The 14,893-nt window shown below is 43.3% G+C and overlaps 1 protein-coding gene across 9 annotated transcripts in view; it reads left to right on the forward strand.

Annotated features, from left to right (window-relative positions):
* Positions 1 to 6,301: 6,301 nt before the first annotated feature.
* The window catches only part of SYNJ1 (synaptojanin 1), a 121,683-nt gene continuing 113,091 nt past the window's right edge, over positions 6,302 to 14,893 (forward strand). For 3 of the 9 annotated variants that reach the window (XM_039524327.1, XM_039524250.1, XM_039524272.1), the window contains exons 1-2: positions 6,304 to 6,463; positions 7,964 to 8,109. In XM_039524327.1, coding sequence (XP_039380261.1) covers positions 6,369 to 6,463; positions 7,964 to 8,109 — 241 coding nt within the window. In that variant the 5' untranslated portion in view covers positions 6,304 to 6,368. Of the gene's footprint in view, positions 6,464 to 6,532; positions 6,631 to 7,963; positions 8,110 to 14,893 lie in introns of those variants that run through there. The other 6 variants (XM_039524299.1, XM_039524309.1, XM_039524261.1 and 3 more) reach the window with 4 other exon arrangements.

Here is a 14,893-nt window from a genome sequence, read left to right on the forward strand (position 1 = left end):
TTAAAACTGTTTTACTGCATAATGGCAATGTTTTGCCATCAATTCCAGTTGGTCATGCAGTCCATATGAAGGAAATCTATGACAACATGAAACAACTTTTGAGGTGCATAAACTATGACCAACATCAGTGGCAGCTTTGTGGCGATTTGAAGGTTGTTGCTCTCTTGCTTGGTCTGCTGACTGGATACACAAAGTACTGCTGTATTCTCTGCGAATGGGATAGTCGTGCAAGAGATTCCCACTACATCAAGAAAGATTGGCCACTCCGACAGTCATTGGAGCCTGGGAGGAAAAGTGTTCAGCATCCACCACTTGTTGAATCAAGAAAGATTTTGTTACCACCCTTACACATCAAGCTGGGTCTGATGAAGAACTTTGTCAAGGCCATTGACAAAACATAAGCAGCTTTCAAGTACCTCCGTGGAAAATTTCCAAGGTTAAGTGAAGCTAAGATAAAGGAAGGTGTCTTTGTTGGTCCTGATTCGTGAACTTCTTCGAGATGATGCATTTGACCATGCACTGTGTGGCAAGGAAAAGACGGCATGGAAAGCCTTCCAGTTAGTGGCAATAAATTTTCTCGGAAACAACAAGGCAACATGTTGTTGGTGGAAAACCTCCTCAAGGCATACAAAAGCCTTGGTTGCAACATGTCACTAAAGATACATTTTTTGCACTCTCATCTAGATTTTTTTTCCACCGAACTGCGGAGCAGTGAGCGACGAGCACGGCGAGCGATTTCACCAGGACATTGCAACAATGGAGAAACGCTATCAGGGCAAATGGAGCCCATCAATGCTTGCAGACTATTGCTGGACAGTGACAAGAGATGCTCCATTTAATGAATACAAGAGACATGCCAAGAAGCGCCGAGCAGACACTGAATAGGACTAAACTATGTACATAATAGTTTTTTGCCTTTTGTTGCATAATAAATTTTAGTTATATAACCCTTTTGCTGATTTTTAAAGAGCTACATAATCAGGACAGGTGAAATATTATCATGTAAAGCAACCATAAACACATGAAAAGACCTAGGTTTACAATTTATGATTAAAACTCTACTATCTACACAATATACATAGACATAAAATGTAAAAACTTAAATATGTTAGAAACAGTAGCCAATCAGTTGTTTTAATTGTCATATTTGAATTCAGCACATCAAAATACATAATAAATATCACATTATCTCTGAAGCAGACGACTTCTCAAAAATTGTAGACCAGTGTTTTCTGTTGACAAATAAGGAATTTAAATTTGTACTGCAGTCACCTTTACAGAACTACAAGTGATTTGAGCTTTATAAATACTTGAGCACACAATTCAGCTAGAGAGAGAACCTTATTTGTTTAAAAGTGTTGCATTTCTAGTGACAAAATTTCATTAATGTAGCATTTATCTCAAAGCACTTTATAAACTATATATGCAAGAATCATTCACGCAGCAATGCTATACAGCTATCTTGAGAGTGGGATATAATTGCACAGCACCATAATTTAGGACATGAAATAGGACAGTTGTCAATTAAAATTGCTAGCTGGAGTTAAGAAGGTCACTAGTAAATAAATACCAAATTGGCATTTGGCCAGAAAAACCTGCACTCCCTAAATTTTCCAGTAAGTTTTATGGGGTCTCTAGTGGCCACAGGTCATTAGACCCTCAATTTTAAATTCACTGGAGGAACATCAGGGTTACTGGGCTATTAAATCAATAATGATTTGGGGCAGATGATGTTTTACTAAATTAATTACTAATCTCCCCCATCTGCAGCACTTGAGTGATTATTGGATTATTCTGAAAAGGAGCCTTTTTGTAAGATAAGAGCAAAATCATTAGCAATAAGAAAAGGACCTACCATCCAAATAACATAAAGGGAAGTGAAATTTGACATTGAAAAGTTGGGGGTGGGAGGGAGAGAGAATTTAGCATCTGATCTTTTCTCTCCTTCAGGTACCAATCTTTGCATGAGTTCTTAATCTGAGAGTTCTCTCTTATTTACCCCAAAACATTCCACTGAATCTTTCAGAATGTTAGAGCCTCAAAATTATTTTAGGGAACCTGCATGGAAACATGTGGCTATGATGTAACAATGCTTTTATATGAAGTCTTTAACCTCATTTAGCTACCTAATGTTGCAGGGCACCATTACTGCATGATACAAATTATGAAGTTATATTTTTTTTCTTGAAAGGCAAACAAACATGACAATCCTACCTGTTCATTTGATAGTTACCCAAGTGGAAATTAAATATCCCATGATCATGTTTCTAAAAAATGGGGACTAAATCCAGTGTCTAAGATGACAATCTGGTTTTAAATGTAAGTGCACAAATTGTCATTCTATTTTAGAGTTAATAGTTGAGAGAGACAAGCCTGAGAGAAATGGGAACTATAACTAGGAGGCTCCATAAATTTGTAGCTGCAGATAGAGGGATAGTCATGTTTTACCTGAAACAACCTCATGTTAGTCTAGTAAAATGGATGTTTTGTTACGAGAGTTGAACATCTTTCTGCATCCAGCATACCTCAGAAATAAATTCTGCAGTGGCATTAGCTGTGTTAGTCGCATTAGTGTGTTTCCATTAGATTGTTTAATGGCATTTAAACATTTCTGTATTTATAATTTTAAACCTTTCATTTAGAGTAAAGATGTACGAAATACATTAATCAAAGTAGAATAATAAGAGGGGCAAAATGAATAATAAAAAAAAGGTTGACAAATTAAAAACCCAATCCAACAAATCACATAGAATATACTCTGACTTCAGTAGGACCACTCATCTGCTTACAAATATGTGCTTAGGTGCTTTGCTGGATCCTGGCCTGTGAAATCTGGTAGGGCACTCTCCATTTTGACTAGTGTTTGATGTATTACCAGAGCTGCACAGAGATGCCCCAGCCAGCTCAATGGCAGTTCAAACACACAAAATGCGGACATGGTCCCTGCCCTGAAGTGTTTACAGCTGAGGAACCTCAGCCTGCATCCCCATTTTGCCAGTTATTTTTAGTAAAAGTCATGGACAGGTCATGGGCTTCCCAGAATTCTTGTTTTATTGCCCATGACCCATCCTGTCCTTGACTTTTACTAAAAAATTACCATGCAAGTTTTCTCAGCAACCACCCTGCCAGTCAGTTAAGAACATAAGAATGGCCACACTGGGTCAGACCAAAGGTCTATCCAGCCCAGTATCCTGTCTACCAACAGTGGCCAATGCCAGATGCCCCAGAGGAGTGAACCTAACAGGTAATGATCAAGTGATCTCTCTCTTGCCATCCATCTCCGCCCTCTGACAAACAGAGGCTAGGGACACCATTCCTTATTCATCCTGGCTAATAGCCATTAATGGACTTAACCTCCATGAATTTAACGGTTTAAAAGAGAACTAGATATAGTCCTAGCCATCATAAACTCCTCAGGCAAGGAGTTCCACAGGTTGACTGTGTGCCATGTGAAGAACTTCCTTTTATTTGTTTTAAACCTCCTGCCCATTAATTTCATTTGGTGGCCCCTAGTTCTGATATTATGGGAACAAGTAAATAACTTTTCCTTATTCACTTTCTCCACACCACTCATGATTTTATATATCTCTATCATATCCCACCCTAAGTCTCCTCTTTTCCAAGCTGAAAAGTCCTAGCCTCTTTAATCTCTCCTCATATGGAGCCCATTCCAAACCCCTAATCATTTTAGTTGCCCTTTTCTGAACCTTTTCTAATGCCAGTTTATCTTTTTTGAGATGAGACCACATCTGTCCACAGTATTCAAGTTGTGGGCGTACCATGGATTTATATAAGGGCAATAAGATATTCTCCATTTTATTCTCTATCCCTTTTTTAATGATTCCTAACATCCTGTTTGCTTTTTTGACTGCTGCTGCACACTGCGTCGACATCTTTAGAGAACTATCCACAATGACTCCAAGATCTCTTTCCTGATTAGTTGTAGCTAAATTAGCCCTCATCATATTGTATGTATAGTTGGGGTTATTTTTTCCAATGTGCATTATTTTACATTTATCCACATTAAATTTCATTTGCCATGTTGTTGCCCAATCACTTAGTTTTGTGAGCTCTTTTTGAAGTCTTCACAGTGTGCTTTGGTCTTAACTATCTTGAACAGTTTAGTATCATCTGCAAACTTTGCCACCTCACTTTTTACCCCTTTCTCCAGATCATTTCTGAATAAGTTGAATAGGACTGGTCCTAGGACTGACCCTTGGGGAACACCACTAGTCACCCCTCTCCATTCTGAAAATTTACCATTTATTCCTATCCTTTGTTCCCTGTCTTTTAACCAGTTCTCAGTCCATGAAAAGACTTGGGGGGAGGGATAGCTCAGTGGTTTGAGCATTGGCCTGCTAAATCCAGCATTGTGAGTTCAATCCTTGAGGGGACCATTTAGGGATCTGGGGCATAAATCTGTCTGGGGAGTGGTCCTGCTTTGAGCAGGGGGTTGGACTAGATGACCTCCTGAGGTCCCTTCCAACTCTGATATTCTATGAAAGGATCTTCCCTCTTATTCCATTACAACTTAATTTACATAAAAGAGCCTTTAGTGAGGGAACCTTGTCAAAGGCTTTCTGGAAATCTAAGTACACTATGTCCACTGGATCCCCCTTATCCACATGCTTACTGACCCTTACAAAGAACTCTAATAGATTAGTAAGACACAATTTCCCTTTACAGAAGCCATGTTGACTTGCCAAACAATTTATGTTGTTCTATGTGTCTGACAATTTTATTCTTTACTATTGTTTCAACTAATTTGCCTGGTACTGACAGACTTACCGGTCTGTAATTGCTGAGATCACCTCTAGAGCACTTTTTAAATATTGGTCATTGGGTACAGAAGCTGATTTAAAGGACAGGTTACAAACCACAGTTAATAGTTCTGCAATTTCACATTTGTTGGGTGAATACCATCTGGTCCCAGTGACTTGTTACTGTTAATTGATAAACTTAAGTCCAAAACCTCCTCTAGTGATACTTCAATTCCTCAGATTTGTCACCTAAAAAGGACAGCACAGGTTTGGGAATCTCCCTAACATCCTCGGCCATGAAGACTGAAGCAAAGAATTCATTTAGTTTCTCTGCAATGACTATCATCTTTAAGTGCTCCCTAACACCTGCCTTTTCCTAATGACTGGAATTCTTTCCCACAGAGAGGTAACCTTAGTGTGAGAGGATACCCCAACATCATCTGGAAGGAGGGTCCCGACTATGGGAAGGTTTCCCTCTACTCCCATTGACTACTCTCCTTCCCTGGGCCTTTCATCCTCCTTAACAGCACAGGGTCTGTCTGACCAGAGGTGGGACAAATCTACAGTGTCCCAGAAAGCCTCATCAACATACCTCTTTGCCTCCCTTAGCTCCTCCAGTTCCGCCACCCTGGCCTCCAAAGCCCGTATGCGGTCTCTGAGGGCCAGAAGCTCCTTACACCGAATTCACACATATGCCACCCACCCATAGGGCAGGTAATTATACATGCTGCACTGAGCACAAGAACAGGATAGCCCCCACTCTGCTGCTGAGCTTTTACCTGCATTCTGTCCCACAGCTACCTAGGTTAATGAAAGGATTTTTGTTTAAATCAAGAAGTTTTGATTATAGTTCGGTTTAAAGAATTTCAAGTGTTCCTCACTCCTTCCAAACTCCCTCTCAAAACTCCCTGTTAGCAGCCCCTGGTCACTTGCTCATGGCTTTATAAAGCCCGGGCCTTCCTGACAGCCCCACCCCCTGACTAAGGCTCAGCCAATGAACAGAGACCTCCAACGGCCGGCACAGGGTCCTTCAAACAAGCACACGCGCTCAGCACGCAGCAAGTAACCCCCCCAACCAACACACTACAGGGAGCCATGTAGTTGATAGTTTTTTAAAGCAAAGCCGATTCTCCCCTGATCCCAGGACTCCAGGGGACGAGGTTTTAAAATCCGAAGCGCTGTCAAGGCTGCAGCAGGCTCCCCTGGGTCAGGCTGTTTTCCCAGGCCCCGCAGGTCTCAACCCCCAGCCCAAGGCTGGGCTAATACCGCCCAGCCCTGCCCGCTCCCACTCACCCCGGGGCTCAGCCGGCCGCGGGGGCGGGTTCCCGGCCCGGTCGCTCATTTTAGACACAAATTTAACTCGCATTCCCCTCCCCGTGTCCGCCCGCGGCTACCACCCCATCGCGAGCCATGGGGCGGCGGCGCCGACACTACCCCCAGCCAGACCTGCAGGCTGAGGCGGGGGGGGGGGTATCTCGCGCGCCCCTCCGCTTGGAGGCTCGTGAGCGCTTATATAGGTAACAGCAACGGCCCCGCCTGACTGCCTCGCGCACCCACCGCAGCTCAGCTCTCCCTCCTCGCCCCCCCACTTCCGGTCCCGGCGGCGCAATGCGGAAGAGACGGTCGGACCAGAGCGGAAGTGAGGTAGCCGCTGTCGCCGGCAGTAGCAGCAGGAGGCGCCCCTGGAGGTGGCGGCGAAGCCGGTGAGAGGCCGGGGCCGGGGCGCTGGAGGCTGCGCTGTCAGTGGGGGCCGGGGCCGGGGGGAGGCTGCGCGGCTCGGGCCCGGGTGCGGCCGGCGCGGGGCTGAGGGAAGCGGCGCCGCAGCAGCTGCACAAGATGGTGGATCCTTGAGCGTCAGCCCACACGGCCGGTCTGTCTGTCTGTCCGCCCGTCTGGTGGGGGAGGCGTTTGGGTCTGTCCGTCCGTCCCCGGGGGAGGGGCTGGGCCGGGCCGCTTGTCTCCCAGCTCTCGGCTTTGCCTGTCCCTGCCCGGGGGGGGTGGTGGCTCTGCGTCCTCTTCCCCCGCGGGCTGTTCACCTGGGCATTATCCCAGGGAGCCCCGAGGGGGCCGCACCCGGGGTGACCTCGCCCGTGTCTCGTCCCTTCCCTTCCCCTCCCCGCCGCTCCCGTTCGTCCTCCGCGGCGCCTCGGGCCCGGGGAAATAATCCGAGCATGGCAGAGGGCTCTGTGCCCGCTGCGCCCCCGCGCCCGTGAGGAGACAGGTAAATATCGGGCCCTGTCTAGAGAAGTGAATTGAGACATGGGGAGGCTCAGGCGGTACTGCTAGGATAAAAGGTAACCCAGATGTTTTAAAAAGGTACGTTAGCTTGCTAGAATAGTGTTCTTTATTTTACTTTTCCCCTTTTGTACTTTCTCCCTTTCCTTTTTGTTTTGTGTGATTAAAATTAGCCTAATGACTAAGTTCCCGTTTATTTATAGTCTCTTTTTAGCGAGTTTCATCTTCTGGTTTCTAGTCAATTTCACTAGCCCAGTGTGGTAATGATTGAGTCATAGTAAATAATGTAGAGGAAGGTTTAAATCCAAACAACAACAACATTCTGCGTCCATTAAAACGACAGTAGTACCAAAAACGTTTCTGTCACCACTAGGTTTTGTAAAAATAAACAGGTTTTGGGCTTAAACTATTGACAGTGGCCCTTTGCTCAGAGTCACTAATAGAGCTAAAAATGGAACCTATCTGGGCTCCCAGTCACCTACTTTCATCATTAGGTAGTTGTCACTCTTTGCTCGTAGTGGTCTGTTTGTCAAGGACTCCCTCTCATCCACATCTGACGAAGTGGGTATTCACCCACGGGACTCTTTGCTCCTCTCATCCAAGAAATCATAGTCTGTTAAATAATGTTTGAGAAATGGTTTTGTTAGCTTGGTGAAATTTGCAAATGAGCTCTTTTAAAAGTTGCTTATTTAGGTGCTTATGTTCTAAAAAAACAACTCATTGTAATGTTTGTCTATAAATATCCCTTCAATACATTTTTCTGAGCAAACTGAGCTTTATCCTAAATCATTCAGCCCTTGTGTGGGTTCTGTCTTCCGCATATTTCATGTCTTCACCCTTCTTCTCCACCCCACTCCCAATTAGATACTCTCTTAAAATACCTGAGTGAGGATAAGAATTGGGGCTGCTTTGCAGTGAGAACCCTGAAGGTACAGAAGCTTTCACTAACATGGTCTTGTATTGGACAGGGCTGCCTCTAATAAAGGAAAAATGGCTTTCAGCAAAGGATATCGGGTCTACCACAAACTGGATCCACCTCCATTCAGTGTGATAGTGGAAACCAGAAATAAGGAAGAGTGCCTCCTGTTTGAGTCTGGAGCTGTGGCTGTCCTCTGTGAGTCAATATGTTTTATTAAGTACAATGTGAAAAGTTGACTGACATGAAAATGCATTCTATCAACTATATTTTTATTTATATTTACTTAACTTACAGAAGATGAAGATGACTTGTTACATCACTTAGTCTGTTCTTTTCCCAGTGTTAGATTATTCTCTTTTATACAGTAACTAGTGTTCAGTCTGCTTTAAAATGAGTAAAATGGCAAGGCTTTTCTACCTGCTTAAGAGAGAATTCTACAGTTTAAATGACTTTACTGTCAAAGTTTGTGTTGCCTGACATTTATCCTACGTTTTTCCTGCATTTATTTAATTCTGTTACTCCTAGTTATATTTTGTTCATCATAATATAAATTCCTCTTCCTCTGTATGTGCCATGCAGTTTTTTCCTACTAATCAACTCCTATTGCCTCACAAAAATTCCATATTTCTCATTTGTTTATTTTCTAAATTTATTTGTTCTCTCTGATCTCTGATGGTTTTCAGTTCTTAATCTTCAGTTTTATTTGTATTATTGCTTTGTCTTGTTACTTTCTATAACAATATATTGTCCATTTCCATTCCTGAGGCCTGTTAAGAAATCACAAATGTGCATATATGCAGTACATCTTAGATTACTAGTAAGTAAAATTTTTTTGAAGAAAGATATCTTTACATAGCAGTCACTTTTATAAATATTCAGTGAAGACTATATAAAATGATCAGTGTAATTTTCACATGAAAATATTTACTGTTTTTGAATCACTTAATTGCTCACAAGCATTTGGCATCTGCAGAGTGACATTCGATAGATGCAGTTGTAGGTCTATAAGCCATTTCAAGGCCTCTTCTGTGGTGTGGTGGGTATCATCCAATTCACCTTTGAATCCATGTTTGGAGTACTGAATTATGATGTATTTGATGGTTTGGATGTTCTCACCGCAGTTGCCTGAAAATGAGTCTTGATTTTACACTTGTGCATCAAGTAGTTGTATCTTCCTTGGTTTGTTCAGATGCAGCTCAATGTGGTCGAAAGTCTGCATGGCAGGTTGAAATTGGGAGGGCGACTTGTTGGGTCTTGGTTGGAATGATAGATGGGGTCCAGATGCTTTGCCATTCCCAGGCTGCATTCATAGACATGAGGTGGTCATGAGTTTTCATGATTTCAGGCATTGTTGGGGTATGTTATCCATAATCTGCGAGATGGATGGTCTGGGTAATTTTTGGTGCATTTAAGTTCTTGTGCTGTGGCTATATCTCTGTGGATACCTGAAGATTTGATGTTTGCTAAATAGAAAGCCATGTAGAGGTGTAGAGTTCCTGTGATGATTCAGCTGCCCATCCACAAGTTAGGTATGGAAGTTTTTTGTCCACGCCGGTGCACAGTACTCTGCAACTGAGTATGCCAGGGCCAAAGCCAGTGTTTGTAGCACCAAGGCAGTTGATCCCCAGCTTGTTCCCACTAACTTCTGAATAATGTTGACGTGAATCTTTGCTTTAGAGGCTACTTTTTAAAGGTAGTCATGAAAGGTGAGTGTGTGGTCAAGAATGACATTGAGATATGTTTGCTTTGCGTCATAATGCACAGTTTCACCACAAAACTCAACAGTTAGTGTTTTGTGTGATGCTGTTGTCAAGGTGGAAAGTAGAGATTACCTATTTGGTTTCAGCTGCAACTTGCCTCCATGATCTTAAGGTCAGATGTAAGGGTCACTTCAAATTCTTTAAAGCTATGGGCCTGAATTGCAAGTGCCAAATCATCAGAATACACAAACTTCTGCGCCATCATTTCAGGCATATCGCTCATGTATACGTTGAAGAGTGTTGGAGCAAGTACAGAGCCTTGTGGTAACCCATTATTCAAAGTGAGCATCTTGCTGGCTTGACTTCTGAGGTACAGTATATGCTCCTGGTGTTCAGGAGTCTGAAAATCTGCACATAGGGGATCTCTTTGGCCAGCTTCAGTAGCAGATGGCCCTTCCAGACTGTCATATCCTAACAGATTGATGAAAGCAGTACTGTTCTTGAGTTTTCATTGGAATATAGCTTTGATGTTTATAGTGAGGTCCAGGACCTGGTCACAGCAACTTCTGTGCATTCCAGCTTGCTGCTTGGGTTGGTGTGCAACCACTTGGGCCTGATTTGGTTTAGAATCATATGCTCCATCACCATGTAGGTGGTCCTCAAGAGAGAGATTAACCTGTAACTAGAAGGGTGATCTGCAGGTCTTCCAGGCTTTAGGAGTGCAATAACCTTGGCTTTTCTTCACACGTGGGGATTTCACTGGTCTTCAGGATGTTGGTGAAAAGTTGCATCATCTATTTCCATGCCAGTGAACTCAGGATGGACACCATCTTTCCTGCTGCTTTTCCCAATTTCTTACATCAATCTCCTTACCTGTGAATGGTCCAGACCATTGGAATGCTGGAGGGCATGTGGATGTCACCTGCCAAAGTAAATGCTGGACTTGTTTGCGATACTGTTTGTTCACTGGCTGTTTTGATGTCCACGAAACTTTAGCAGTGAGAGCATTGACGTTCATCTGCAGCCTAGTGGCATGTGAGGATTTGCAGCCCCGAGGTGTCACAGCAAGTTCTAGGCATGTCTGCTCAAGTGTGTGAAGTTTAGACCTACGCTTTCAAGCCACTGTTTCTGCCTTGCTGGATCCAGTGATGCCAGGAGTACCTTTCCAATTTCTAGGTCTCTAGAATCATCATATTTGTGGAGGAGCTTGTGTTGCTCTGTACCTCCGGGAAACACCCTGTACCCCCATGTTCATCCCTATAATATGGTTGTGTGGTATCCAATGCAAAGTTTGTCATGTTGGGTGTCTTCAGAAGGCTCATGATGCACTGAGTCCCATTGTTATAGTAATGTTATAGGTTGTAATTTTATGTATATAGTTATGAGACTGAAAATATGTCCTCATGGCTTAAAACATGCGCAGGCAAAAACTCTCCAGGAGCAGAGGGGCAGTTCATGCCTCATCAGGGCCATGTATGGGACAAGCCCAGCCCAGCCTTACAGGAACAAAGGACACTGGCCTAGGCAGCAACAAAGGATCTATTGGACTCTTGAGTGAGTCACCCCCCTTTCCCTTAGTTAGTTTGGGACTACAACGAGGTAATGCTCACCTAACTCTGCAAGGGGGTTGGGGGGCAAAGCCAAGAGGGGAAAAAAGGACATGGTAAAAGGGGGAGACGTTTGCCGTGTGTGCTCGCTTTCTCTCACACGTCCATCTACAGACACCACTACCAAGTGACTGAAGCACTGATCAAAGGAGAGAGCCTAGCTGAGCCCAGCTAGCGTGTGGTGAGAAGCATCTAAGTTTGTAAGGGCACTGAAACTGTTAAGATCAGCTTAGAATGCGTTTTGCTTTTATTTCATTTGACGAAATCCGACTTGTTGTGTTTTGACTTATAATCACTTAAAATCTCTCTTTGTAGTTAATAAATTTGCTTGTTTATTCTGCCTGAAGCAGTGCATTTGGTTTGAAGCTGTCAGACTCCCCTTGGGATAACAAGCCTGGTACATATCAATTTCTTTGTTAAATTGACAAACTCATATAAGCTTGCAGGGTCCAGCGGGCATAACTGGACACTGCAAGACAGCAGTTCCTAGGGTTGTGTCTGGGACCGGAGATAATGGCTAATGTCATTCGGTTGCACAATCCAAGCAGCAGCTGGCCAAGAGTGCCCACTCACGTAGCTGGGAGCAGCTTACATGCTAGAGGCTGTGTGTGAACAGCCTGAGAGTGGTGGTGCAGAGCAGGGTAAGGCTGGCTCCCAGAGTCGAGGATTGGGGTGACCTAGCAGATCACTGATCCAGATAACACCAGGGGAACGTCACAGAGCTCTTGGCTCTCTGCAGTCCAGCAAGGAGTGTACGATGATTTGAGTCCCTGGGGGATGTTCTTCTTTGTGGTGGAGATTAAGAGTGCAATAAAACGATCAAAAGTCTTTGGCGTTGGGGAACTGTCGAAGATTGTGTTGTCCACGGTCATATTAGCTTCTTTGATGTTCCAGCGCAGTGCTGGATTTGAGTAGAGAACTGGGATTTGAATGCCAATATGGTTCAGTAATGGTCTGGGCTGGCTGTTCTGGAATTCACTGAAGACCATCTGCGATGCAGGTATTGGTGTGCCTGTATCATCTTTAGAGATGAATGACAGGTCAGGGCAATATTGTCTACCCCATCTTGCAGAGGGGAAAGTGACGCACTGTTTTGCATCAAAAAGGAGGCGCATATCATTTGCTGATGCCTAGTGTGTCAGTTCTTCGCCTGCCATGCTGTTTGCTGCATAGCCCCATTACGTGTGGTGACTATTAAAATTGCCCATAACTACAGCAGGGTTTGGTGCATTCTGCAGAGGTGGTTGAGGCCACTGTGCACCAGCCTCTTACAGTGTCAAATTTAACTGTATTCATATTTGAATAATTAAAAAATAAAATGCACTAAACATAAAATAATTCATCCTTGCAGCAGTTCTTGTTGCCATTTTAAATTAAACTCAGTACTTTCAAGCTTCCCATATTCTGAAGAAATGCTTAAATTCAAATTTAATCAAATCTGAAATTAAACTATCAAATCAGTAGTTTATTGCTGAGTAGCATTACAAATTCGCAAACTTAAAATGTCATTATTTTTGCCATCTCTGGCAGACATCTCCATTGTGGTACAATGTGGTTAGCCTTTTAGTGTTTTTCTCAGAAAGTGATTCCTTTTTGTTTGTAAGTAGATGTTTTATATTTACTGAGCTTCTTCCCTGTCAGCTCTGTAGACACCGAGAGAAGACATAACGGTAGAGCAAGCTCTGCCACTTTAGGCACTCGTCCCTTCATAACATTCCAGTAAGCGTAAAGATCCAGTGGGCTCATGTTGAGAGCTGCGCAGAAACACCAACCATTGTTCACACAGATCTGGTGAGGGATGAGAAGTGGTCGCTTGCTGTGCTGATCAGTGTTTTGTTGTGTGTCTGGAGTCTGCCTGGGACCTGCAACTCCTGGCGTGAAACTGACACCACAAGGAACTGAGTTCTCAGAAGCTGTCCTTAAATCCCAGATGCTGACCCTTCTCCCTGAACGCCTGCATTCCTTTGTGGCCCTAGCCCCTGAAACCTCCTCCCCACGACTGTTGGTCTCTTACCTCCAGCAGATGCATGTAGTTCAGTCATGCAGCCTGCCCTGCCCACCTTCCACTGCAGTCCTAGTGCTGGAGAGAGCCTGGATTTCATGTTATTGTTTTGATTCTGCAATTCCGTCCGTATTCTTGTTAATGTGGATTTCATAGAGCCCTACCATGGTAGAAAGTCCTCTTTTGCTCATTGCAGGCAACTGAAGGGTGGAGAGAGCATCCCACTCACTCCCCTTGTTGATTAACTATAGAGGTGCTGGGAGGGAAGTCATCTTCCTGACCAGATAACTGCTGCTCTCTCTATAGTGCATAAATATTTCATGACAACTCTTATCTTAAAACATTGAAATGTATAAGTACTTTTGTTTACTAAATGGAATATAATTGTATAGCAGCCTCCAACAAAACTCTGAACACAGGAGCTGTAGATATGCTTACATTTACTGCTAAAGCTCTGAGAGCAGTGGTTTTCAAGCTGTGGTTCACAGACCTCTGGGGGTCTGCAGACTGTCTAGGATTTCCAAAGGGTCCGCACCTCCATTTGAAATTTTTTAGGGGTTCCCAAATGAAAAAAGCTTGAAAGCACTGTCTTAGAGCAGCGGCTCTCAACCAGGAGTCCACAGCTGGAGCCCTGGTGCTCTGGAGTTTTAATAGTATGTTGGGGGTGGGGTCTCAGATAAAATGGTTGAGAACCCCTGTCTTGGGAAACCTTAGAGAAAGCATGTTTGTGGGCTCCCTGCAAAGCAGTACAAGAGAGTGTGATAGCTTCATAGTAATGAATGACTAGAAAGTGAAACTGACTAGACACTACCTTTTAAATGCACAAAGGAAATATGTTTCCTCTAATCTTTCAATGATAATAACTTCCTTGTTACAAGTAATATATAAAGTTAAACACTTTAGACATATGAGTCTTGAACTGCATTCCTTTTGTTGTTCAACAATAACTGTTCCGAACCATTCCCATTACCCTTTTCCCCTCGACTGTTTGTTTGAATGTGTTGTCTTAAATCACTCATTCAGTGCAGATACAACTTGCACTGAACACTACGTAGTCAGTGTATGAAATTTTAATGCTAGCATAGAGCACCCAACTGAAAAGCATCTGAGCCTTTTAAGGTTAATACTTTTATCCCTTCCTTTCCAAATGGGAGGGGGATGGGCTTCTGCTAAAATGACATTTAAGGGGGTCCCGTAGGTTTGCACACCTTTCTTCTGGTCCAAGTTCAAATTTCAAAACCTGTGTGTTCTGGAAGGTGCAATGTACTGTGAGGCTGGCAGTACTGAAGCTGGTAAATATCTTCTAAGACTCAGTACATTTCATTTGAATGTGTAGTGTATCATTGACACTACATATACCCAAGAGTTATAGTTGTTAACGGAGTTGTGGAGAACATAAAACTACATTTTCTACTTCTGGGCATTTTAAATCCAAGCCACAACCATGTATTCATGTTTAATGTATCATAAATTGGGATTATGAGGGAAAAAATACTTTTTCTTACAATTTATTCTGCAGTGCTGCATGCTATGAATTCTACAAAAAGTTACTTTGTCTGCAGCACCCAGCAAAAGTATAGCGTGTGCTTTCTGTAGTTTGAGCTGATGCTCTACTGGACTTAAATGGGAATATGCTTTTGATTTGGCTACACCTGCTAGTTGTTTCAGTT

This window comes from Mauremys reevesii, linkage group 1, assembly GCF_016161935.1.
Source record: "Mauremys reevesii isolate NIE-2019 linkage group 1, ASM1616193v1, whole genome shotgun sequence".
NCBI classification, from domain to species: domain Eukaryota; kingdom Metazoa; phylum Chordata; order Testudines; family Geoemydidae; genus Mauremys; species Mauremys reevesii.